Genomic DNA, 26,977 nt, shown 5'->3' with positions numbered 1-26,977 from the left:
ATTCACGTAGGGTGCGGAGAAGCTGCCTGAGAAAGGCTCACAGGAGGGAAAGCTTGGCTGTTTCTAAGTAGGTGATGAGGCAGCTGTAAAACCTTCACTCTATCTGTATCACATCTCTGAGTGAAAGATTTTGTCATTTTTCACATTTCCCCAACACTTGGTATGCATTCAGTGTCTTGCTGTTCTTGCTTCATAAAAAAGGTGATTTTTCAAGCTTAGGCAAATGTTGCAGAGCTCTGAATCTGCCCAGCTCTCATTTTTTCTCATAATGTCACTTGTTTCAACTGATTTTACAAAATGAGATTACATTTTCCTTTTACCTATCTGTTTAGCTGGGCTGTTTTTTCTTATTTCCTTCACTGGGGGACAGACCCAACCTGCAGCATTACTTACAATTGCATTGTAATAAATATTTTGTTCATTTCTCTGCAAGTCCCAAATAAGAACCTCACCACTCAAACTTCAAATACTCTCAAACTTCCAGTGCCACCTAGCAAAGTTAACACCATTAGTTAATCTGATGCTCTAACATAGCTACCAAGAGCTGGTCTATTCCTCTATACTACGCATATTTTATTACAAGAAAGCGAGACAATGCCAATACTTATGACTTTTGGACAACAAAAGTAGTTGGGAAAACTTGGAGTCGTTAAGGTTGCTAAAGACCTGCGCTTCAAGACTGTCCATCTTTGAAGGTATGCCATTAGATCAAAAACATTGAAGTACTAGCTGCCACATTGTTAAATGATTCATCACTGCGAGTTAACATTATCCATCTTTCATTTCTAAAGCTCTTAAAACCTCTCCCACCTTTCTTTGGATCCAAATTTGTCAAGCGACTTTCTTGGCCCATCTAATTTTAACCAGATGATAATACCGTGCTAGAATATGCCAACTCCTCAATTTTTAACACGACACACTCTTCAAAGTGCAATTAACAGTTGAAAGAGTTACATGGTCCCTTTCTATTAATAAAAACGCGATAAAACTACCAATGTGCAGTCTCTGTAGATCACAACAGTCTAAGTGAGCTGCATTCTCCGCTGCTAACCTGTGGGATTTATTCTGAGTTTATAGGCATTTTACCCCATTGAAAGACAGTCTCAAATTCTCCTCTGGTCTGCACTTTTGCAACCCCATCAATTTTCAGAGGTAAACTCGAGAACCTGAGAATAACTGTGTCTCTCATTTATGCCAAGGCAAACACCTGACCTCCAGTAAACTCTAGTGACTATGAGTGAGATTTGGTGCCAATATTTTAAGTAACAAACCCGTGTCCAGTTTGGGTCAGATAACTGCAAAGTTATCCAAACTTGTGCTGTGAAAGTGTCCTTCCGAGTTATGCACCCACTCAAGAACTGCACAAAATGGGGAGGAGATAGAAATAAGGAAAGAGAAAGAGACAGAGAAACCGAGAGGTTGTCTGAAATGGAATTCCTGTGTTGGGACGTTGTTAGAAGATGACATTAGAGGATAAATATTCCAACATCAGATTAGCAAAGCACAACACGTCTTAGACCGAGCAAAAAAGTTGCTGTGCAATATAAAGGCAAGCAACTCATAAAAGTTAAATGATAAAAAGGATTTTATGATTATTCATTCATTTATCAAGACAGACACGAGCACAGGCAGAGCGCCTGCAATCTTACAGCATCCCACAGCTGAACTCGGTCCTACCTGGTCTGTGCAGGTGATGCTGCTGGAAAGTGTGATGGAGGGACCCCTGACAGAGCAGCATTGCACAGGCACTTATCCACAAATACAGGACCCAGGACATTGCAGAGACCACTGCCATTCTCTAAACAAAATATTAGACAGGCATTATTATCCATTGCCTTACAGCACACAGAACAGTCAGCTTCCATTACAACATTTTTTAAAATTTCTTTCCCCCCCCCCCTTTTTTACTCCTTTTGCTAAATGTCTTTTGTTTCTTGGTTATTATTCCCCCCTGCAGGATACAATGGTCATACAACAAAGGTCATGTTCAAAAAGGACAGCTGAGGTAACAGGATGTCAACACAGGAGCCTGGATAACTTTAATAATTCACTGGTAAAAATGAAACTCTAATAATCTGAGGACAAAAAAAACCCACCAACGTAAATAGAAGTCTGGAAAATATTGCCACACTGGTCCATAGCCAAATTTACAAGGGTGTTAAAAAAATAAAAATGAGAAAATCACACGGCCAGCTAGAAAAACATGATGTCCAGACAGAATCAAAACTACTTTAAACACATCACAGATAAGCATACAGCATCCTCAGATAACCGAGATGCATTTCAACAATACTCTATCCCCAAGACTGAAAGGCTAATAGTGACCCGGAAGGTAACAGTTTATTGTTTTTTACTTTTGCGAGCATCAATTTTTAATCACGATGCTGTCTGCTAAACAAAGTAATTGGTTCTCAGAATTATGTTCTAATCCCCAGATGAAATCAGCTTCCTTTTGTTTGACCTGTCCACGTAAAGGGACTGAAGTATGGCCAGACTGAATTGCAGACGTATTTTATAGAAGATTTGATCTTTTCACAAAGCAGATTGTATCAAAATATTAAAAAGATTGCTATGGTAAAGGAAAAGAGCAATTTCTTTGTCTGCCAGTGCTGGCATACTTGGCCATCCAACATAGACAACTGTGGTTTTTCATACTTGTACTCATTATTGTAACTAACTGGCGAAATTTTCCTCTGACTTTTTAACTTCAACAGCTCTTTCTCAATGCCTGCGAGGATCGGGAGGTTTGCAAGGCTCAGCTACGCTACACATCGTCCAGATCCCTTAACAACACCTTCTGCTGCATTTCATATTGCCAAATTAATCAAACTTCAGGCACTCTCCTTATTCAGCCAATGACATGATGCCGTTTTCTATCTAATAATCCAATCAGCTGAACATCATTTTCACAGAGCAAGAAAGACTTTGAAAAATTAAAACTCACATAGAATAATCATGTCTTTACACAAAAATTAAAAAATAAAAAGTCTGTCTGTGTCAGGGGGATTTCTGTAGTAAGAAAATTACCAACATTAAAATAGTAAAATACAGTGGTAATAAAATATAAGCATATAAATTTTTTTTCCCCTGATTTTAAAGCAGCACACAGTCTTTGGGAAGCTTTTTAAGTCTAATTGGTTGAAAAGAACCACATAAACTGACAAGTATAATTAATAGAAAATACCAAAACATTATTTTGATCAGCATGAGGCTCTTCCTTTCTCTGTAGAGTGTTTGATGCACTGCTTAGCATATAATTAATTTCATTTCCGACTGTTTACTCTGCAGCATACAGTGTACTTTTTCTCCTCTCTTTAGACCTATTTATCTTGCAAAATAGATTCAATCCCCTCAGATCAGGGAGCTCCCAGTAGGCTTCCTGTGTCTTCAGGAATTAATGCCTCCTTGTCATATTTGGTGCTCCCATGCTTTTTATACAACAAGGTAAGAGGGAAAGGTGACTCTCACATAGGGATATTTCAGGTATTCAGGTTATTTAGCCTGAACTTTAAAAATCCTAGCCAAACAGCAAAGCAAAGCTAAACTTCTACAGCCTGCTAAATGCTCCCGTGTCTTTCCTCCGACACCATATTCTGAGCCACATGGACAGCAGACTTACTTAACCCCCTCAGGCTTTATTATTAGCTCCCTGCTTTTTCTGTCTTTCTTTTTTTTTTTATAAAAGCCTGCCTCAGACTACACTATTTCAAGGTACCTTTGCTCAAAACCCAGCATCTCTTACAAAGATTTCTTCACGCACTTGTTTCTCAGCAAACTGCTGTCACACACACACTTTTACATAGAGATCATCTTATCATTAGTAAAGAAACACAGCAGTGAGTATTCCTCCGGTTATTATCTGATGAGTTCCAGAGCTGGTTTCTGAATCTTAAATCCTAAAGAAGCTCCTTACCTGAGTAATCCAACCAAGAGCAGAGCACTCTATTAGTGTTCATTGGAAAGATCTAACACTTTTTTAAATCCATCTGTATCACAATAAGGGATTTTTAATGGCTTCCCAATAATCTTCTTTATCAGGATTAAAAGGAAAAAAAAAAAAAATCTCTTTCGTTACAAATCCTGTTCCCAGAGTAAAGAAGACATCTGAGCTCTCAGACTCTGCCGTCAGAAAAGTGGCCAAGGTTTGAGGGGTGGAAACCTTCTCATTTTCACCTTTAAATCATCTCCTAGCATCACCTTCTGCTTGATGAGACCTTTGAAGTGATCTTGAGATAATGTGCAGCTTCCAGGATACTTAAGGACGAGGAGCAGTTTATGTTTAACGACAGAGCAGCCTCACTCCAGCGCAGGCAGTGCAGAGTAAGGCAGCTGTACGTACACTGCTATACGATGCTGTAAGTACCGTAGCCTATTTCAATACATCCCTGCTCGGGCAAGTATCACATGCCTTAAAGCGACACAGCTCTCGGTTGCAAGCCCCAGCCAGGCACTCTGCTAGTTGCTGGGGCTTAGCAACTAGAGCCGCATTTAAATACCGGCACTCGGACTTTGCAGAGAGCAGAAGAGCAGCTGGTTTCGTCTGCGAGGAGCAGGTATGAATGGGCAGAGGAGGGTGGAAGAGCGCCGGTGGAAAGGCAAAGCCGTTGGAGAGACGAAGGATTAAATACCCAATGAGCAATCTGGGAGATGCGTTAATTCTGCCGGCAGAGGCTTTATTCCCCAGGCGTTGTTCTTGCACTTACTTGCAAGAGGCAAGTGAGACTTAAGGGAGCCTCTTCCATTTCACGGGAGAGCAGCACATGCATGTGAACGGGGAGGAGTGGTGCAGGGAAAGTGTAACAAAACACACGGGAGAGCAGGAGACTCCTACACACTCCCATGGGCTTTCCAACACCTTGCCACAACTCTGAGTGAAATCTTTCCTTCCAACTCCATTTCCGATGCATCTCAGCAGACAATAGCGAGAGAGCTCTGATTTATTCCTCCTAAATGCTGAAGCTCAGATACACCAGATTATTTATTACAGTTATTTATTTATTGTCCACATCTTAAGTGGCCATTTACAGGAATGGAGTGGTTTCCTCTCCCTCTTGTACCATATGTAATTATTTTTTTAAAGAGCCATTGTATAGATTTAATACATACCATTCACTTAGCATTACAGCTCTCACTTCTGCCTACAAAAGAAAGAAGGCTTGGAGACAAAAGAGAAACTTCCATTTTAAGAGCTCAGGGTGCATGCTATAACACAACACGGGATTTCCCCCCCACACCTTGATAACGTGTGGTAGAGGAGTGTACTACCTTCACCGCTTACCAGCTCCAGACACCAAACAATAGTAAATAAAACCAGTAATAAGTACCCTTATTCTCAAGTACCTCCTTCTCAGCACCCAAGGACATACATCTCAGTGGAGACTCTCACCGAGAGGCACGATGAGCTTACTCGACAGGCCACCCGCTCCTGTGGAGCCCCCGTATTTTGGTGGGTAATACATATTAAGAGATTGGCCCTGCAGACCAACAGGAACATTATGCTGGTCTCTGCTCAGAGGAGCTCTTCATTACAACCTCAAAAGAATAAAGCAACCGGGGGGTGTGGGGATGACAAAGTGACACAGGAGAGCATTGGCAGCGGATCCCTCCCCACACCACAGCCACCATTGCAGCATGGCTCCCATCGGGTCCCTGAGCAGTGCCGGGGAGGAGAGGACGGCTCAGGACAAGCCTTGTGATGATCAGAGATGCTTTCAAGAGGTCAACGCTTTTTTCAGGCGTTTGGTATGAGAACACATGGCACAAGTATGGTTTGGGGATGTAATGTTCTGTTTAATAAAGATTTTCTTGTTTTCCCCAAGAATTTCCTTAGACGCTGGAAGGCGGCCAAGTACTGGGGCAGTTGCTGCTACTTTCTGGCCTCAGAAGGGTGTAGAAGTGTCCAAGAAAGCTGATGAGAGGCAACCAAGGCACACCAAGCACCACAAAGTACTGATGAGCAGGGAACCATGACCTGGGATCAGGTGCAGCCCTGGCAGAAGACAGTGGGTGAAGGACTGCTGCAGTTTGCTGCCAAAGCCACAGGAAAACTCAAGACCTTCCCTCTTTCCATGGGAATATGGGGAGCTTTTTCAGCACCTGAGAGGGGCAGGTGATAGGAATTTATTTTAAAATAACACCTGCTTAAGAAGATACGCTCCCTCCAGGACTTGTGAGGAAACTAGGAGGGAAAGGGTATGGAGAGGGGAGGTGTGAAGAAAGGAGGCAGAGGGGCCTCAAGTAGCAAATAAAATCTTCTAGGAAACTGAAAAGCCTTGTGGACAGCAGGAGGAATCAGACAAATTGTGACCACACACCTTGGCAGAGTAGGCAGAGACAGATTTATGCAAGATACAGATTTATGTAAGGTACAGCAGAACTGTCACTCTGCCAAGCGCTGCTAACTCCCAGCTCCATGAGGCTAATGCCACCATAACCCCTGACAGATGCTGCTATTGCTCAGGACAAGCTCTGCAGAAACATGGGACATGTTGCTTCTGCAGGGTAGGGGGCAGATCAGAGGGACAGAAGAGAATATTAAACAGCCTGTGCTTGCAGTCTCTTCCCTGCCCTGGCTCCCAGCATCAGACAGGAACAGAGGAGTCCTTGGCAAATCTTGCAGAAACAATCTCACACCTGCTTTGATGTCTTTGCTGCCAATTTTAACTTTCAGTGGACCAACAAGACACGAAACAGCTCCTCTCACCCTGCTTTAAGCGAGGCACAGTGTCATCTTCATCTGATGCTTTGGGGCTTTACTTTAGCCTCCTCACTTCAGGAGTCACTAGCTTTGACAGAAGGGGATGATGCTTTACAAGTGCCCATGGGCCCACGTGTTGAATGTGGGGCTACTAACACCGACACGTTGGAAAGAGAAAATAGGAAGGAAAAACAAGACACTAGTGAACAGTCTGCACACTTCAAAATACTTTCTCATGAAAAGGGAATTCCAAAAGAGTAGTTTAGCTCTAGAAAGAGGGGGGATGGGACAAAACATTATGTCAACCGTCCTGGCAGCTCCCGCCAGCGCGGGTGCGGGATGGATCCAGGCCCTGCAGAGGGGCAGAACAGCCTTTGGGTTATGTGGTCTGTGCCTGGCTGCCAGGAAGCGAGATGTCAAAAAGAGGTCCTTCCACCTCCCCTCCGATACCTGACAGCAAACAGAAGAAAGGACAGAGGCCAGGACCTGAGCTATCCCGGTCAGAGGGCATGGAAAACCGCCTATCCACAGCTCTGACGGAAAGACTCCATGGGGTTCCTGGCAGGGCTGCCAAAAGCAGACCATTACACCGGCATGATATTTCCAAAGCGAAGGTAGGTTGCAAGGGGTCAGCAGGCAAACTGTCTTTGAGGCAGGCTGCCTCACGCACACGAGGAATGTATTCACAAGGACAATAGCCTTTTCCTCCTGGTTCCACCATTCATCTAGATATGCCAAGTGAATGACAAAAATAGGCAAATAAAAATAAATGCTCTTCACTGCCTGAACCTCTATTTATCACAATTTTCTGTGCACATAGAAAAGGAGAACATATGCAACTTGGGCAGACTCATGCAGACAGCAGATTGGTACTTGCACCCAAATAAGGGCCTCTGGCCTCTACTTTCTGCATGCTGCCTCCTCTGCCTCTCTCTCTCCTCCTCCTCCCCCCCCGCCCCGTTTTTTGCACATAGAAATTTAACACAACAAATCCCAGGCATGTATTTTACAGGGTCTGAAGAAGGCTTACCACCTTTGCAATGCAAAGCTCTTTAGTTCTACTAGTGCTCCTGGGACAATGAAGCTTTGCTTTTCACCGATTTTGTTCTCCACCTCTCCCAGCTGCTTCCACCCACCCTACAAAGCTCTTTCGTTTAGACCCAAACTCAGCCTTTGCTGCTGCCTGGGCAACAGGCAGTGCACATTGCAGCTCTTCAGTACCCACATGTTCTCACCCCAGGTGAGCCAAGTGTAGTCAAAGAGCAAGTTTTACCTTACCTCTACCGAAAGCCAAATTACTGTCTCTCTTATGTCCGCAACATTTATGGAAGTTGTTTTTTGGGCTTTTTTGGGTTTTGGTTGGGTTTTTTTTATTTTTAAATCCAACAGAGCAGAAGTTTTGCTTGGCCCCCTGACCTCTCCACGCAGCTTGTCTTCCATTGAAAACCAGCCCACATGGAAAACAAGCAGCTGAGCGTGTGAAGATTGATCTGCCTACATGCGCTAGCCTGAACAGCAGCCATGAAGCCCAGACTAAAACAAGTCAAGCAGCAATTCTCATGAAGGGCCCTAAGCCTCTCTGTGTGTTTCTAGCTCTTGGTTTCTTTCCCCCGTGGAACAGGGAGAACAAACACTAAAGCAGATTCTTTTGGTATAGGGAGAGCACAAGGTCTACGGGCTTCCTAGAAGGCTACCTGCACGTTGCCTGTGCTCAGCCAGCTGCTCGCAGTGGTGCTCCACTTCCTCTCTAGCCCTTACAATATATTCCCAGAAAAACCTTCCCTGCCCCGAGACTTCCCTTTCTCAGTCCCCACCACTTTTCTTCCTCTCTTGAAGGACATCTGGTCCAACCTCAGTGACTGAACCAAACCCATTTCCTTTCCTTCCTACGTCTTTTACAACAGTGCCAAATCCTTTAGTCTATATTGTCAAGATTTCTTCTCCTTTAGCTTTTCCAGTGGGAAGAGAAGACGCACTGGTTTTCCTAGAGGCAACCCTGCTGACCATGAAACACTCAGCTAGAAACCCACACAATTTTTCATGAAGGAAAAGCATCAAAGAAAGATGTGGTGATTTGCCTGGCTGTGACCACAGCCGCTGCTGGCCAAACACAAAGACTATACACACCAAAAGCCTGAAGAAGCACAGCTGAACGACAACATGTGCAGGGAAACCATTTCCCCTAGGAGCCTGAGGGCTGGTTTAGACAGTTATCGTCCCACCTCAAGAACAGTGTGCCAGGAAATTTGCTCCATTTCCAGCACAGGTGCAGCGACGCCGGTACAGAGGACCGGCCAAAGACACAGCAAAACCAGGGAACAGCACAACACGCTCAATGGGGAAGCTCCTCTTGCTACCCAGAAACCTGGTGGCTCCTTCCCAACCACTTATTTCATGCCACATCACTGCAATACCTCTCTCCTTGCTACCTCAGCCACACCAACCTTGCTTGGCAGAAGCAGCAGTTTTGTCAGGCATCCCCCGCCCCCAAATGTCCAGGGAAGATTCAACCAGCAAGATGGCATAGCCAAAGCCATTAGGAAAGAAAAAACCAAACAATCAAACAAACAACACACCAAACCACAAGAGCACCATAAGTAGCTTGTACTGGAAAACAATGAGGAAATAAATAATAAGTCTGAATATTGACAAAACCAGGGAGAAGTGAGAGCAGAGCACAAAAGGAAAGATTTTTCACAGTTATTTTTCCCAGCCTACCTTAAAGGTGCTGCTATTCCTTGTTAACGGGATGTCTATTCTTCACAATTACTGTGTTTGGCAATGACTCTGCTTCTTACATTTTTTCCATGGCTAAGTGAGGAAAGAAAGAAAAAAACCCGAACACCTATATTTGTCAAGGAAGTTTATATCAAAAAGTTTATGTCCTAGTTATTTTTAAAGCATGTAGGACAATGCACAAAAAATTCTCAACCCTTATCTATAACTTGCCATTAGCCAACAAGATCAGTACTTGCAAAGGATTAACAAGATAAATTATCTGTGTAGTATATCATCATCATGGAACAAAGTTTTAATAGTACTCAATATATTCAAAATATAACCATAAAAACATAACTATGCTCCAGATATCATGGCAGGTAAACATAACCTTCATATAATGGAGACAAGCTGTTTATTTAATTTCACTTCAGAGATACCAAAAACCAAAGAAATCTAATTTAAAACAGCCCTAGAGTGATGCTGGTCACGGTGCTCTTGTCAAGTAGTGATAGTGTTACCCTTTATCAGCCGTGCATTAGCTGGAGAGATCATCCTGATCTGAAAACCCAGAATCCCCTCCTCTCATTGATTGTCAAGTTCTGCATAACACAAACTCAAGAGCCTTCAGCTCAGACATTCTTGTATTAGCCTAGTTGAACCCATTACGTGAAATACTACTAAAATATTCCTAGTTTCATAATGAACTATTACTATTGTCAGTCTGCAGTTGCCTTTCCGGGCCAGCTAAAACCACACTACATGCAAGACTCATCTAGAGAAGACGAATCACAGGCCAGAATGCATGAACTGAAAATTAGTGTATCTATAGTCAGAGAGGACACTTAGTATTTGATTTATCAGCTTCAGTATGTCAAATATCAGCCCTCAAGCACAGGTTTAGTGTTTACTTTTGCCGCTGAAAAGTCAATTTTTACATGAAGGTACAAGCATTTTCAACATTCACAACATAAATAAAATAGAAGCAAAGCAATTGAGACACTCTGGAAAGCAAATTCACTACGGTGAGTTCAGACATGGTCACTGGGCTGTCTTCACTCCCTCTGGGTTTGCTATATTCCAAACTTTCAGTTAAACTTAACAAACACCAGGTCTCCATTATTTCCAGGTAATAAAAAAAAAAAAGTAAAAGAGGCTTCAACAGTAGCTGAAGTAAGCCTTTTCTACCAAAGTTCACATATTTCAGACATAGAAATAGAGGAATCTAGGGAATCTAGGAAACAAATTTCTCCCTATAAAATTGGAGCAAGTCACCCCTAGCTTGATACCCCACCTCCTTCCCAGCTGCACTGGGCAGAGCCTCCCCCTGGCCCAGCCAGCCTCCCACCTCCTCCCTGCATAGGGAAACTAGTACAAAAAGCAGCCAGGAGCCATGGCAAACAGCTTACCACACAGACCAAAGCTCAAAAATACATCAACCCTTTCCTGGCCACCCCCAACCCCTCCCATCAGTGCGAGGAGAAAGAACTTCCCCGACACACCAGGAAAGCCCAAAGCCCAAACCACAAACACAACCAGGAACCCCCTCCACCAGCCCCAAAAGTCTAGTTCCCAAGCACCAACCTTTCAAAAAACCAGGTCTGAGCTCCCAGGCAGGTTTAACTCTTGTTTCTCTCTCCCTCTAACTCAAAAACTTCTTTCCATAGATTTCTGGCTGCTGCTTCCTCCCCTTCTAAAGCAGACACCACCACCACCACCCCACCCCACACTTCTCACCTCCTTCCCCCAGCTGGGAATTTTTATAAACTCAAACCACCTGAGCCTTTAAAGGGTCCACAACCTAGTACAGGGATGAGCTGGTTTGAAGGCTCAAAAAAACTACCAGGTGCAAAATATTTTTTGGTTAGAGTGAATCCCAGCGACAAGGTACAACGAGGCTGATTTGGGAAATACGCCAGGATGGTTGTGCTGTGTGCTAGGAAACACTGCGTGGAGCTCTGCTATGAGCTTAATGCCTCTCCTGGCTGTGAAATGTCTCCAGGCACCCAGGTACGGCACAACCCAGCACCTGTGCTCAGAAACATCTTATTTTGGAAAGAAAATTTTGGCTGGTACCTCTGCAAAAGGAAAATGCAAGGAGCTAATTCATCTCTGCAGCGTTGCACTTCTGGTCTTAGTAACTCCAAGTGCTACCCTGAAAATAGCACATTAAAGTCTACTAACTCTGCATTGGCCCCGGCTACAGAGGAAATCTCAGCTCTTATATTACATTAGGGGATTGACCAAATAGCTTATTTGCAAACCCGTGTATTTGCTTCTACTTTATCACAAAGAAAGCCAGCCGTGGAAGAAATATTAACAAATTGAGAGGTTTCTTTGCTACTTGCCCCCTGCAGCATGAAATCTTATAATGGATTCACTATATGATCTTAAATTATACTTCAGTTTATTACTTCTAAAATGCCCTGGATTCTGCAAGGGCACAATGTGGCTTCCACACACCTATTTTAGCATTCTTGGAGATCCTCAGATTAGAGGTGCTACCTGAGGAAATTTGACTATGGATGAAATACACTAGTGTGCACTACTATAGCCTAGAGTTTGTAGCAGAATTCTTGAAAAGATAAAGCGGGCAGACAGGGACAATTTCTGACTTCAGTTATGTTCATGAAAAAAACCCAAACAACCAACAAAATTAGGAAGCAACACAAAAGACACCCTTAAAGGGTGGAAGTGAGAGATTGGGGAAAGTTGGCACACTGGAACGAAAAAAAAAGTGAGATTCAGCATGAATGTGTGATATACAGCAGTCAACGTTTCCCTGATGCCATCACTTTAACAAACACAATACCTTAAGATTTAATTCCTCCTCACAGCTATGGGCTTTGTCATTGTTTAAGAAAAACGCTCTACGCAGTCTCTTCCACACCTCATCTACTTGTTTGCAGGGCTGGGCAGAGAGCTGCAGCTGTACTAGTGCTGGAAATGGTTAGTTTCTGAGGAAGGAATTAGTGCATGAAACGAACATGGAAAAAAATCATATACTGTTCTGCCTTTGCTTCAAAACAGGTTGGTTGATTGACAGCAAACCCTATATAATAATTTCTTCCAGGCAGATGGCAAGATCACGATTTGCTCTTCAGTTGCAATTTTCTGCTGCCTCTCACAAACAACCTAGCTACATGTTCTACCAATAAGAAGGGTCTGGGCTGGTTTATATATGTTTTATAATGCTCACATCAAAACATATGGATTAATATTGTGACTAGTTCTCGTATTCCATTTTGTAAAAATTTGCCTCGAATTTGCCTCCAACATCTCATAGCTGATCGTATGTAGATAATAGCTTCAGAAATCCACACAAAGGCAACTTGTAAATTCCTACACCACCCCTGACAGACAATACTCTTTTGAACATTTGCGTAGGTGTTGAAAATCTTGCCATACATCTCGAGCTCTCTCAGCACATATTGTTTTTAGGCTGCCATCTGCTAATGCACAGTTCCACCCTAAGAGAGATGCAGGAGTGCTCCAGTATCCAGTCTGTTCTGTTTTCAGATTTACTCTTTTATTTCTTCCAAGTCCCAACACTCAGATTCTGTCAGTCTTAACCCTGACGGCAGTTACAAAGTTCAGGAGACCCGTTCACACCACTGCTAACTTGCAGTGATAAAGAACATTTATTGAACACGTATCCAGTCTTTTGCTTTAATGAACCAAAACAATACTTTGTGCAGTAGCGTCTCTGGAAGCAGATTCATTTGTCTCCGTGTCATCTGGTATGCACGTAGAGAGGTGCTGGGACGGTCAGGAACTTTTGAAGCACTCATTTCCACCACACGTATAATAAAAGAATGTGTATTAAGTTGGTGGCAAGAGAAGAAAAAACTCCCAAAGAAATGATGTGGGTAACATCTTGAACAAAGCAAGCCATGCACATCACAGTGGAGAATGTTGGGATCTAATTATCATAGTAAATAAGGAATGATGAACATTATACTTGACTGATTTTGTTCTTCACTGAAATTGTCAGCAGTACTCTTTCTTACTGCTGATTTTGCTTCACTACCAAGCACATTAGCAAAATTTATAACATGATATTTAGTTCTATTTTTTTGGTTAGAAAACAAATTTATAAGGGATAATTTAGGTTAAGTTTGCTATGTGGGATCCATCACTAAAATATATTGGAAGCTACAAATTTAACTCTAGGAAACTGAGGAGTATGTTATCACATGCCAGCTGAAATTTATCTGCTTTGATCCTTTTTTTATATTCCTCTTCTCCCACATATCCCTTTTACTACCCCACCTTCTTCTCAGGTTTTCAAAGATTTTGTTTTCATTTGCTTCTGAATAGAATACTGGATTCTTCTGGCATTGTAGGCATTGTAGGCTCTGTACATCAAATTGTTGTTCATGTCACACCCTGACTGCTGTGCACCAAGCAGAGAAGTCAGAATAAGTAAGCATGCACAATGGCACAGAAATCCTTCCCATATTGCTTGGAAAGCATGAAAGTGAATAAAAGAGGACCAAGAAAAGAAAACAGAGATTGGAAAATGAAAATATAAAGGGGTGTGTGTTTAAAGGAGACGCAACTAGTAGTTTTGCTTTTTTTTCCAGCCTCTACAGCAATCCTCTCTCTCATTCCCTCAGCTGTACGAAAATGGTTTGGTAGACTTAACTTATATGTTTTCTTTGATTTCAGTAATCAAGGTAAGCCAGAACAACCTTTTCCATTGAAAAAAGATTTCTTTTTACATCTAAGCAACAGTAGTAGTTTTTGTTTCTTCTACCTATGCTTCAGCAAAAGATTGCAACTGCCTTTTTACAAGCTTTTAGTTGCTAGAGATATAAACTCTCTCTTCAAAGTATGACAGATGAATTGTCATGCAATGAAATATGATACCTTTCAGAGAGCCTGAAAGCAACTAATAGATTTTCAGGAAAATGCTGAAAATTGGCTTAATGTTGCATAAAGATATTTATGCAACCTGGAATGAAATTCTACCACAAGCAGAGGGCTAGGCCCTACTTATGATATCAAATCCTTCTTCTGACAGTTTGCATGGGTCTTTAACGGCCCTGGGGTCATTTGCTGGCCTTCTGAATCTCACCTGATACAGTCATAGCTAAATTTTAAATACAAATCATTTTCCAAGCAGCATAATATCCAGTTGGCTCCTCCTTCCATTTCCCCACAGGGGGCTGAAAAATGTTTAACTGTTCTCTTCACAATTAAATTCATGAAACACTTAAATTCTATGGCAGCCAGACACCAAGGAACAGGAAAATCATTTCATCTCATAATGTTTTAGAGCCCCTAGGCAAATGTAAACAGTGTATGCTGTGATAGAGGAAGGATTTATTGCTGTTGCTGAACAGAGAATCTGCTGATTTATTTTTAATTCCAGTAGATTTTTGAGGGTAACTTATTTATTACAGAATTTTGGTGGAATTATTATTTAGGAAGTTTGAACATACCAGACCCATTTGTGTGGAAATGCATTTTAAACAAAAAGATACAGAACCAAATCAATCCGTATTGAACTAACACTGGCCTATAATAGTGAATCATTATTGCACTTACTCTCCTGCCAGAGCATAAAAGGGAGTTTGAGCTCTCTTGCGTATCACAGCTTCTGGAGCCCACGTAACATTTAATAGGCTACCACTGGAGGTGCTGCTGAAGCAAGCTTAAGCTTAGGCAGAGAAGTGTCTAAGTGACGTTTATATTCTTGCAAATATTTTACCCAAGATTAGTTTCATTGATTTTGCTGAGAAAAACATCGCTGAACTCTGCACCCAAGTGCTGGTTTAACCATTCATTTATATATGACTCAGAATGACAAAGGTTACCATTTTGAGCCAGTATATCTCTGTTAGTATATCAAATTCATAGACGCATTAGTAAAAATATGACTTTATGTCATGCCACTTACTTTTACAGTAAGCACTTAGCTCTACTGGAGTGTAGTCCTCTGCTTCAGCTGTACTCAGCAGCCTTGGGAACTGTTTGGAAAACTAAAGGAGGGAAAATTCAGTTCCATGGCAGAGCTCGGGCCACGAGTCTTCAACACCAGTTGGGAGCAGTGGATGTGGGCATGTAGGGACAGCAATCCACACACCAAATGTCTGTCTCTGTGGATAGCCAAGCTCCAGCAATGACCCGTCATCTTGTGTCCTCCTGTCTTTTTTTCCCGTCCAACCCGTTGGCTCCTGTTGCAGTCTGCGGGTTAATACTTTGGGCAGGAGCCACCTCCTTTATATCTACATGTATGAGATCAAGCGCCAGTAGGCTGAGCTGTGACTAGAGCCTCTGGCCGTCCCACAGCACAGCTAAAGAAAATCGTAAGGAGTCGTAATCTGATCATCAACATATTTGGCAATTCATCACCTATGTCTCCATCAAAAGGTGTCTGCATATTATGCAAGTAATTAAAAATCCTTTTTGTTCTCTTCTTACCCTCCATGCTTATTTAGTAGAGCAGAGAGTAAACAGGAGACTTGTTTAAACAAATGCATAATTTCTGAATTTCTCTTCCAAGATGCCACAGAAATCGCTCCAGAATATCTGTCTAGCTGGCATCCCCCTGAGACTGCTTTAGCTCTTTGCTCTGGCTAACTTGAAGCAAGAACTTGAACCATATCTCAGATAACTGCTGGAGAGAATCAATTTTCAATTTCCTGCTGAACTTCAGATATATATTTAAATACTCAGTCCTCCTGGCATCTGGAAAGAAACCAACAATAAAATCAAATGGTCAAACTACTCACCTGATAAGAGAAAAATCTGCAATGAATCAAGCAAACAGGGGACTCAGACACAGGCCTGAAGGGTAAATTTTCTCAGCACCAGTGTAAAATCAGTGCCACAATCTTACTGTCGTTTTGACAAAAAGTGCCTAGTTACTCAATGGCAATTTTGTATAAACCAGAATATTTCTGTAGAATTCACAGTTTGTTTTAGAGAAGTCTAATTTTTTAGTGGAAGGGAAAAAATAGATGAAGTTTGTAATGAAGTTGAAATTAGGGGGAGTGTTGATAGTGACTTAATTAGAAACAAGGTTCAGTCAAAGAAAGAGAACCTCTGCTCTTACAAGAGAGACACTGGAGAAATGCTGATCTTCCTGAAGACAATGAGAGATTTGTCATTGTTCATGGCCAGACTTTCATCCTCATTGCATGTTGTTATTAGGACATGAGTCTTTCAGCTCAGCAGTCTGCAGGTTTGCCTATTTGCCTTTATTTTTCTCAATCTGCAACATCCTTAATAACAAACTAATAAGTAAATACAACAGGCCCTGAAGAAAATTCATGCTTAAACCAAGGCCGTTGGAAAGATTCATGTGACAAGACTTATAGCAGTTTTGGCTGAAGTGTTATTTGGACAAAATTTTAACAAATAGACTGGTCTTTCCCCAAAACATTAAAATGTTATCAAGTGAGAAACAATGCTTCCTGGCTCAGCCTCTAGACAGAACAGCAAATGCATCTTATTGCATTCAGAAGGCAAAATGTTAATTATGCTCACGGAAAATCACAGTTGTGAGGATGTATGAAACTGGAATAAACAAGCCAGGTAGGATGACAGCAAAAAAAATCTCGGCACCTCTAACTGTCCTGCAGTCTTGCAAGGCGTTGCTGCTTTAAGGGGATCGGAACAATAAAATGCCTCCCTCCCCTTTACCAACTGTTGTAAGGCTGCTTCTGGGAGTAGCTCCTGAGAAGAATGAACAAATACTTTTCTCTACAATGCTCTGAATGTAGGAACTTGTAAAACACTTCTTTGAAGTCAGTGTGATTGCAAACTGAAGAGGGAAAGCCATGCAAACAGTATTAAACCTGCGTCTCGGGGAGGTTTTATTCCCAGCTAACCTGCTCCTGCAGTTTGTCCAGACAGCTGACATGCCAGGAGCCTTCCCCAATTTGCAATGAGCTATCAGCGTCTTGCAAAGAGAAAACAAAGAGAAATGACAACAAGGTATCAAATATAAGCTCATCTTGATGCCACTGCTCAGAAGGGAAGCAGCAAACAAAATAATAGGCAGACTGGTGACAACTTCAGAATTTTTTGGTTTTCAGAGGTGTGAGAGTAGGATTGGAAAAATTAATTGGGTTCCAATTTTATCCTTGCTCTGTGAAAACGCACGAGCAACTACGGGCAAAAATGCCAATAGTAGTAATAGTAATTGTAATAATAAATATGACAGGAACTGCCTGAAAAAAATATTAATTTGCAAAGTTAGAGCTTTTCAAAACTCCTTCCCAAGGGATTTTTGGAGGCTGTTTCTTGCAGAATGACAGAACATCCTTTTTAGTAGGATATAGACATCCTCCTGTGTGGTATCCCTGCAAGGCAGCATAGCAAGGCTCCATACTTCTATGGATCTGAGGGAAAGGGTCGGCTGCATCCGAGGAAAACCACTGTCTGTGCCATAGTGCCTTCCCCTCCATCTCTGTGCACCCTGTCCACTGCTTTCCCTGGGTTTTCAGGTCGGATGGTGCCAGTGCAAAAGCAAGGAAAGGAGTGGTTCTCCGTGGCCAAAAGTGAGGTAATAGGAAGGAGGCCCACCACTGCTTCAACTCGGCTTAGCTCATTACATCCTCCTTAAATTTTAAAATACATTCTGCATTTTTTGCACAGAAGAGGTTTGGAAAGCTGTACTCTAATTCTACTGCCGTGGAAAGCAATAGTAAAGCTCCCGTTGCTTTAGAAGAGATAGATCTATATCAGTGCTCTGCAAAATCCCACCCTGCTGTTGCAATGCCTTCATCTGGCTTGAAAACAGAGGCAAACACCTAAGTTGAAAAGGCGCCTCTTCAGTAAGGGGTGACAGCATTGCCACAGGAGCAGATTCTTCGACAGCCATCAGATGAACATCAGCGTGGGCAGACTCAGCCACCCCTTCGTTTGGAGAAGTATGTATGCAGTCTGTGCGTAGTAGCGTGAGCTATTGAGGAGGCTTTGGGTGGTACGTCCACCTTAGCCTGTAAGTGGGTGGCAAACCGTGGCCCCAGCAGAGAAGACATGCCTGTGTATCGGTTCCACAGGTATCAGTCGCACACGGGGGATTGAGGTAGTTGAGAAATCTAATTCAAAGTCATTTGGCTCTAAGGGTAATTTAACCATCCTGGTATTGCTGAGTGATTATGTATATTTGAAAGAGAGAAGAGCAAATACCCAAAGGCCTCTTGTTTACAGTGTTGCGATTTCAAGCAGTCGCTATATGGCAGAATGGGGTGCTGATAACACAGGAGATAATCCGGTACGATAGCGCTATCAGCACCTGAGGAGTAATAACTGATCTACTTCATATTTACCAAACATACCAAGCACTCTGTATTATGTTTACCTAATGATTAAAAGGAGCAGTAAATGGAATGACTTTCTTTTAATCGGTATGTCAGCTTGAGCAGCATAATGAAATTAGTCAGGGGTGAATATAGGCTTCTGAGCCAAAAGGGGCATTTCATTGCAACTTAGTTCTAAGATCCGTAACATCGCTGTTTCCAGGACAGGCCATTGTGTGATGCTGGGTTCCTTATTCAAATACAGTATACCCAAAATTAAAACAAATGCCCCGTTTCTGTATTTTACTGTATCTACTCTCCTAGCTTGCAAGTTCACCGAAGTCTCGGCCAAGGATTCTTTTTCTTTAAGACACATTTATTAATCATTTGTTCGTGCCTACCTGCTTACACACGGATGATATCTGACAGTTTATCCCAGTTATCATTAATAACTATTCATGTTACAATCAAGCTGCATCAACTCATACCCTCACTTGCGTTCATCTAATTTTTCATTTAATTATGAAATTCAGAATGCTTCTCTTACAGGCAAGCTTGCTTACTTAAAAGGGCAGGGATCTGTCTATTTGATTGCTTTTAGAAATGTGGTAGATTACACTATTTAGCTACTCTTATTGAGATGTGGAATATATAATACGTTTCCTTAATCCTCAAATATAAGTTATTGTCACTCCCATGGAAGCTACAGCATATGAAAGTTTTAGATGCAAGCAAATCCAAATTGAAAGAAGTCATGTTTTCTCAATGCTGAGAAGGTTTAACAAATTAATGTAGACACTAATGAGTATTACTAGGCTTATGTAGGGTCATGGAAAATTAGACTGGATTTTAAAGCCATTATTACAGATTTTCTCATTGTTACATGCTCTACTCTCTACTATTAATATAACTTACTTTTGCTTTTGGCAATTGGACAATGTTTGAGGTTCAATGGCATGGCTCTCTTCATATTTTTTTGTTTCTTTGATAACCACATTATTTTCCAAACTTTAAGGGTTTGGCAGGATTTAATTTCTAACTTTAACTTACTGGCTTCTTCCAGAAATTTGCTTTGTATCTATTCTGCGAAGAAAATTGTTGTGCAACACAGAGTGCTTATTTACCTCATTTTCCAATCAGTACTTAATGGAATGGTGTATGTCACCACTGCTGTAAAAACATCTATAGTAAGAAAAATATCAATTTCTTAAAGATACAATGCTGAGTTCTGGCCTGATTAAGTACCACTGGAGTCAGCAGTTATCAGAGTACAAACAGGAGCACAATTTAGAGGTCTGTATGTGGAGTTAGAGTACATAATACATGTCTTCCGTTCATAAAGTATATTATCCTGTGTTTCAACACAGTAGAATGAACCTGCCAGGATCCACAACTTGCTCAAAGGTGAGGAGCTGAGCTGTGGAGGACACATTTCACCCAGTGCAGCTTCTTGACATTAGAGGGCTCCATAATCCACGGAGTATGGCAAAAGCGAGTCTCATTTTGAGGTCAATAGAGATGACACTGGAAAGAGAATTATAGACTCCTCTTGGAGCCGTGGTTTGATGGTACTGTAAATTCAGCTTCTGAAGCCCTAGTATTAAGTCAAAAGCATCACAAGTGAAAATGTAAAGAGCTGTTCTAGTATAAAATCATTCTACTAGTTTATATTGGTTTAGAAAGTTTGAGTGAGGATTGATTTTACCAAGAGTAGATCACATATCATGGATCCCTCTCGCATTATGATGGATCTGATGTCATACTGGTATCATCTATCTTCCCAGGACTCAGAAAAAACTGGCATATGCTGTCTATCAGGGGATCCTGTTAATGAGACACAAATTCAGGGAGTGTCCATGCCTGGTACAGATTAAATCTGCATCTAACCTTGGCTATTATAATTGCAGAACCACAGCTGCATGCCATGCTTGTCATCCATCACTATCAGAGCTCTAGAAGGAGCTGTCAGCACAGCAGCATGACACCAGGCAATGGAGCAGAAGCATGCGGTCAGAAAGCTTGGGAATAGTGCATGTTCAGAGGGGAAACTCCGAAAACTTCTGAGACAATAAAGAAAAAAACTATGGTCAGGGCAATGGACTTGCAAGCCACTGCTTGATCACCCTCTGAATAAGGATAGGGTAGAGAGTGTTTTCCAGTATCCCACCTTACACCCATAAAGATTCTCGAACTCATGCTAGAACCTAGGTTAAATATTTCTGGGTTCTCTTTTGGCATAACTGACAAAGCAGCATGCCCTTCCTGTCTCCAATTGCTATCAGCATGGGTTCCCTATGAGAAATATTGTGGGCCTGCCAAGGTCCATGCTTAGCAGCTATAGCACACACCTCTAGACCAAGATTGCACAGATACAGCCAGGAGAGTAGGGTACCACTCGCGTGATGGACAGTATGGTAGGGTTCAACAGATAGCAGTTACTGGTCCTTATCTTGCAGAAATCATCACAGTTTCATTCTATTATCTTGTCCTATCATGCTCAGGAAGACATTTCTGTGACCATCACAGAATGCCACAGAGCAGAGTTCGCTGGGCCTTCGAGAAGCCTCTATCTCTGCACAGAGCTGAGCAGAGCTACAAAGAATCGCTTGGAGAAAATTTCCTTCACGAATGTGAGACCTTTTCCTTGACATAGATAATGTAATAAGGTAATCATTGTGGAACAAGAACAAATATTTGAATGCCATTATTTCATCTTTATGGCTCAATCTATTAACAAAAAATACTTTTAAAATATTTTAAATGGCCAAACTTCAGAAAGAGCTTTTACATATAATGTCATAGCCTTTAGAAAGTGCAACTTGTCTTTGTTGCACTTCAAAGAGCCTAATCCTAAAGATATCTTCCTAAGGAATAAATATGCTCGTGAGTTGAACTAATTCCATTCTATGGAAGATAAAAGAGCTTTTCCAGGTAGTGCTTGTACAGTTCCAAGCCTGCAAAAGTGAACTGCTTCTTTATTGGAGCAGTCATTTATTAGAGGTGCTTACTTCAAGCCATGCGCCCATGCGCACACCCTGCCCCATCAGCCCTTCCTTCCTGCAGCACCTGTATTCTGAATAAGTGGCTACTGCAGGGGCAAGCAGGTTGATTGACTTCTCAGAGGCTACAAAGGAAATTGGTATCTTGGAGATAATTAAAACTCTCCCTTTTTCCTGTGCTCAGACATGGTTTTCTATAATTAATGATTGATATATTGGTGTAGCTTTCCTGGCAAATATTGAAAGAGAGATGGATTATCTTGCTAGGGAAGGCCAGATTGTTACAAACACTATGATTTCCTATAAGAAAATCAAGCACAGCTGGCTAAAGAAAATCTCAGGTTGTGAATTTTTGGCCTTCTCCTGATACATGGACCAAGTTTTTTTCAAACACTGCAGGCATAATTTGGTCACATATTTCTGGAAAATGTCTGTACAAATAATCACTTTACTGCTCGACAACAAAGACAATAAAAAGGAGGAGAAAAGTACTGTTCAGAGGGTGGCCACCAGAAAAGCATGGAAAATCTCAGTATCTTTTTCAGTTATAGAGCCGGACACTCCAACTTGAGCACTTGCAAATTGTGTATACCCAAGATAGCAGGAAAATTCCCACCGTGAAAGGCAGCGTCTGCTTTTGAAGCAAATGTGTGAAATTTACACCAGCTGAAGATCCGGTACTTGTTGTTGAACTTATTGAGCTTGAACCAAATCCCACTGTAACCAATGGGGAAAAAAAAGAAAGGGGAAAAAAAAAAAAAAAAAAGAAAACCTTTCACTTCAGTGCCTTACAGACCAGACTTGCTGTGTGTGGATCCCTTTGGGCCATGTGACACGGATATCAGCAGCTTTCAAACCATGACCATCTGATTAATACAAGGATACTGACTCATTCTTGGTTTACTGAAAAATCCCATAAGTAATATAAGTGGCATATATTTGGTCAGAAAACCGCTATGAAAAGCTTACAGATTTATGTATCTGAAATGAAGTACTCTCTGAAAAATTTGGGGTTGAGAGGGAATAAATTGTCTCTTTCACATCTGTGTCTACAGTATATTGAGCCTGGTACCCAAATCACAGATCAATAATATTCTGGCAAGATGATTCCTCATTGTGCTTCCTTTTGAGATAAATTCATGTAACATGGAGAGGCAGCTGCAGGAGGAAAGCAAATAAAAACTCAGTATTTCCTTATGGCAGTTGAAATTTTTGCTGAATTTCTAATTTTGTGTCTGCATTTGATGGGTCACTGATTTAAATAAATTAAAGACATAAATCACATAAAAACTGTAAGTGAGAGACTATTTTTTCACTTTATGTTTTTAAAGTATGTTTATCTCACAGTGTTTTATGGCCTCAGCTGTTGTGATACTTAGTTTCTTCCTTGGGATTTCTCTCTGCCTGGTTCCCAGAATCATAAGCTATCCATTTCAAGAGATTAGGGGATCCTTGCTAGCTAGGATCTAGCTGACTTTCCTGTCCAAATCCCACCATACAGCAATGTGCCCTGAAACACCTCCACCTGACAAGAAATGCCCTTTCTCTGATGACCCAGACATTCCAGAGGCTGCAGACTCCCATTGACTCGTTTTTGGCAGCCGGTCTTGTCACGGACTCTACCAGACCACAGCTGGGACCGAAACCAAAGCGGTGCAGCAATTAGCGATGCTATGGAACTATGTCAAAGACTGGGAAAAACCTGGGATAAATGCAGTCATCGATAAGGTTTTCAGGGACCATCTGTGGCTGGGAAAGTGAGCTTACCCAATGCTCTCCAAGAAGCCAGAGAGGTACCTGAGGTTCCAGGATCTAGCGCTGGGTGCTGACTGTTTGTATAGCTCTGAGCTTGCACTAGATTTCCAGATCTGCTGCACAGCCACAGCCCATTTGCACTGGCCCCAACAGCCAACTGAGGAGTGCCAGGCTGGGTGAAAAAGGCACAGAATTAAATATTCTAAAAATGCAGATGTGACTAACATCCTCTAGCTTGCCATGCAGCCCAGTGAAGAAAGCAAACAGTCAATGACACATCTGCTCACACTTCTCCATTTATTAAATTTGAAACAAAATTTTGACAGCAATAAAACAGAAGGAGCAGTTGTGTGTTTGTATTAAAACATCATTTGGATAAGCAATAACCGGTGATTGGTGTAAAGGAACATCTGTGATATTATCCTGCTATTTTTGTCTGTGTCATGTCACACTGAGAAAGGCAAAGAAAGAAGAAAAAAAAAAAAAGAAATGAAATTATCACATGTGATGGTTCAAATTTAGCTTTGCTAAAGACACACTCCTTTTCATTTTCCAGTGCAATTCCCATAGAATTAAGATAAAGACATCTGTCTTTTCTATGGAATCAAATAAACATTCTGGTATTTTGGTTTGACTATGAATCATGCTCCTAAAACATTTTTGTTGATTAATTTTCAATCCCAAATTGATAAATTCCTGCTCACACAATAACGTTAACATTAAGATCCAAGCCTCTGTGAGCCCTTAATCTGAATCTCCCTTGTTAGTACTAATGGGGTTTATTTTGTCCATGAGAAAAATAATTAACTATAGCAGAAGACAAGTCTGAGATGAAAAGGACAATACAAAAGATATGGTTTCTTAAAGCTAAAACATGTTAGCCTTTTGTTAGGTAATAACAAAGCCACTTTGTTTATTAGTATCCACTATAGAAAGACTGAGGAAATTCACTCTAGCCACAGAAAAAGCACTTCCTCTGGTGTATAAAAGCAAATATTTTCTTTGTGTGTACTGGGGCGGGGGGGGAAGACGACGACAACCGCTTAAAAGCGTTTGTAGGACTTTCAGCTCATCATAGTTTGTGTCAGGCAAGAAAATGATAAAAGATGTTGATTTTATTAATAATTTATATAGGAGAAGCATTTATAGCCTGCTCAGCACGTGGTAAATTGAAGGTCCACAGTAACAAACGACTCATTAGAAACACAAAGCATTAGAATAGTTTAAATGTACAGAAAACTGTTCACAACTACATGCAAATCATTAAACCCATTTGAAGGAATATATGTACGTGTATATACGTATCCTTTCCTCCTGGAAAGCATATCCATTTCCCAGGAAGCTGACCAGAGTGTGATTCGAAATGTGTTCATGCTTCACCCCTACAGTTCACTGTCTAGATGTTACTTCAGATGTTTCTTTTAAAAAATCAACTCTTTATGAGTAATCTGAGAAAGTATCTATTTATCCCTAATGGAGGTTAACAAGGAGGGAGTATTGGGTCTACACTTTTGATCTTAGTCCAGTGGTTAAAAAAACCCCAACCTTTTAACTGATAGCAATATTCCTCAGAAGGAATTTGTATGGTGAATTAAAGAAAAAAGTTCTTAGCTATAGACCCAAACTTCCTATTAAGCATAGTTAATCTCTGCATCCCAATGGTTGTTTATGAGTGAAGCTTCTGTAACATATTATAAATTTTTTGTCAACTCTTTTGGGTGGAGCTTTTTCACTGCTTTCCCTGGGTATTTTTGAGATATTAAATCATTATCATGGGGGCTGAAACTAGGGCCAGCATCTAGTTTAGTCCCCAATGTCCACTGGAAAATTGTTCAGACCACTTACTTACTTTATTTTATGTTTGCAGCAAATTTCTTAGCTGACAGTGATTTATGAAGATAACGTTTCCTACATGATAAAATTCTGAAAAGACCAGATACTGAAGTGATGTCAAAGTTACCTAAAGTATAAGCTGAAACAATTAATTTAAGGCCTAATGCTGTAATGCTCACATTGATCAAATTTCTACTACTGCTTACATTAAAGAGCTCCTTGATTTTGTGCATAGGTGATTATTATTAAAAGACTGTCTTCAAAAAAACCTTCTCTGTACACATTAGATCAATAACCTGTCCAGGAAGCAAGGAGCTGTGGAAATGAGTTATAGAGGGAACTGTGAAGATAAATTATATGGAATAATTAAATAAAAAAGCACTGTGTGTGATTGACAGGAAGAAGACATTTTTGTGAATATCTAGTCAACATTTTAATGCATATTTTTCATTCTTAAAAGATACTAAAAAATTCAAATTAGGCCTTTCCATTACTGTCATTTTGGTACTTTTCTTGATTAAATCCGGTCTCAAGGGAAGGAGTTGTTTATGATTCTATACTGTACGCAGGACTGCTTAGAGAAGACCAGAAAAACCATCAGCAAAGATGTGAGAAAGACACCGGTATATTGCACTCTACTGGTGCAAAAGAAGTGGAAAAAAGTGCCAAGAACATATCAAAAAACTGTAGCAGATGGCACAGGCTAGAGAAGAAGAGTGGGTCAAGAGATGTTGAGAAAAGGCTGGAGCCAAATTCTGTGAACAGCCACAGGTCTGCACCCAACCCACCACCCAGAGGCTCCCAGGGTGTGGAGCCAGACCCAACCCTCATGTCCAACTCTGGCCACCTTAATAATCCAACATGACAACTCATCAAGTTTCTCATTTGATGGAAAATGGAACAAATACACATTTTCAAATCTCAAATTATCCTGTCAATTAGAAATGCTGACCTTCTGCAATACATGCCTTTTAGAAAAGACTTCAGAATGTTAAAGAAATGCTTCTAGAAGTGTAGGTTGGTACAGCTGTAATTGAATTATTTTGCTACTTAATGGCCTAGAACTTGGGACACAGTGCATGTCTCAGTTTACTTTCCTGAAACAGCAATTGATAATACAAGTTAACATGGTATATGCTTTTTATTCATTTATGGGAAGCCAAAAGTGATGAAACCACACAATCTGAGTTTCACAGGCACAAGTCATATTTATTTAGAGTGCCCTATTTACAATGGATTTTTAAAAGCTGTAATCCACATGAGTGCCATTATATTAGGATACAAGAAACTGTTCAGATTGTTTCCTGTTTCCAACTTCTGTACTGGGGAATAAAATGCTGTTTTAAAGATGTGTAGTGTGAATAATGTGTGTGGTCATTCATATTTCTAATTGTTTTTATCATACAAATTAATTTATTATAGAGCAATGGAAAATGCAGTAATTTGACATTCTGTGTTTAAATATGCATGCTTTGTATCTAGTATATATTTATAGACAATATGTTTGTACAAGTGTATCTAGTAAGTCAGAGAGGTTTATTAATCTTGGAATTACTGTGATAGTAAAAGCATTATTTCTTTAGCCTCTCTATTGTTTAATAGAAATGACAAGTAGATCAGACATTTGGAGATGAATGAAGCAGCACCAAGAACAGTTCCCTTGGAAAAAAACTCAATAAACATCTAAAGTTGTAAATCTAACCACTTTTCTTGGCAAA

At 41.0% G+C, this 26,977-nt stretch overlaps 1 protein-coding gene across 1 annotated transcript in view; it reads right to left on the bottom strand.

Moving 5' to 3' along the window:
• The window catches only part of TAFA1 (TAFA chemokine like family member 1), a 232,433-nt gene extending 228,107 nt beyond the window's left edge, over positions 1–4,326 (bottom strand). The window contains exons 1-2 of the mRNA XM_049826872.1: positions 3,914–4,326; positions 1,678–1,798 (exon numbers count right to left, since the gene is read on the bottom strand). Of these exons, the coding sequence (XP_049682829.1) occupies positions 1,678–1,795 (118 nt within the window). The 5' untranslated portion in view covers positions 1,796–1,798; positions 3,914–4,326. The remainder of the gene's footprint in view (positions 1–1,677; positions 1,799–3,913) is intronic.
• Positions 4,327–26,977: the final 22,651 nt, after the last annotated feature.

The sequence above is a fragment of the Accipiter gentilis genome, chromosome 23 (genome assembly GCF_929443795.1).
Source record: "Accipiter gentilis chromosome 23, bAccGen1.1, whole genome shotgun sequence".
NCBI lineage: Eukaryota > Metazoa > Chordata > Aves > Accipitriformes > Accipitridae > Astur > Astur gentilis.
Note: the sequence above shows the minus strand (reverse complement) of the source record. Positions and strands in the feature narration are given on the sequence as shown.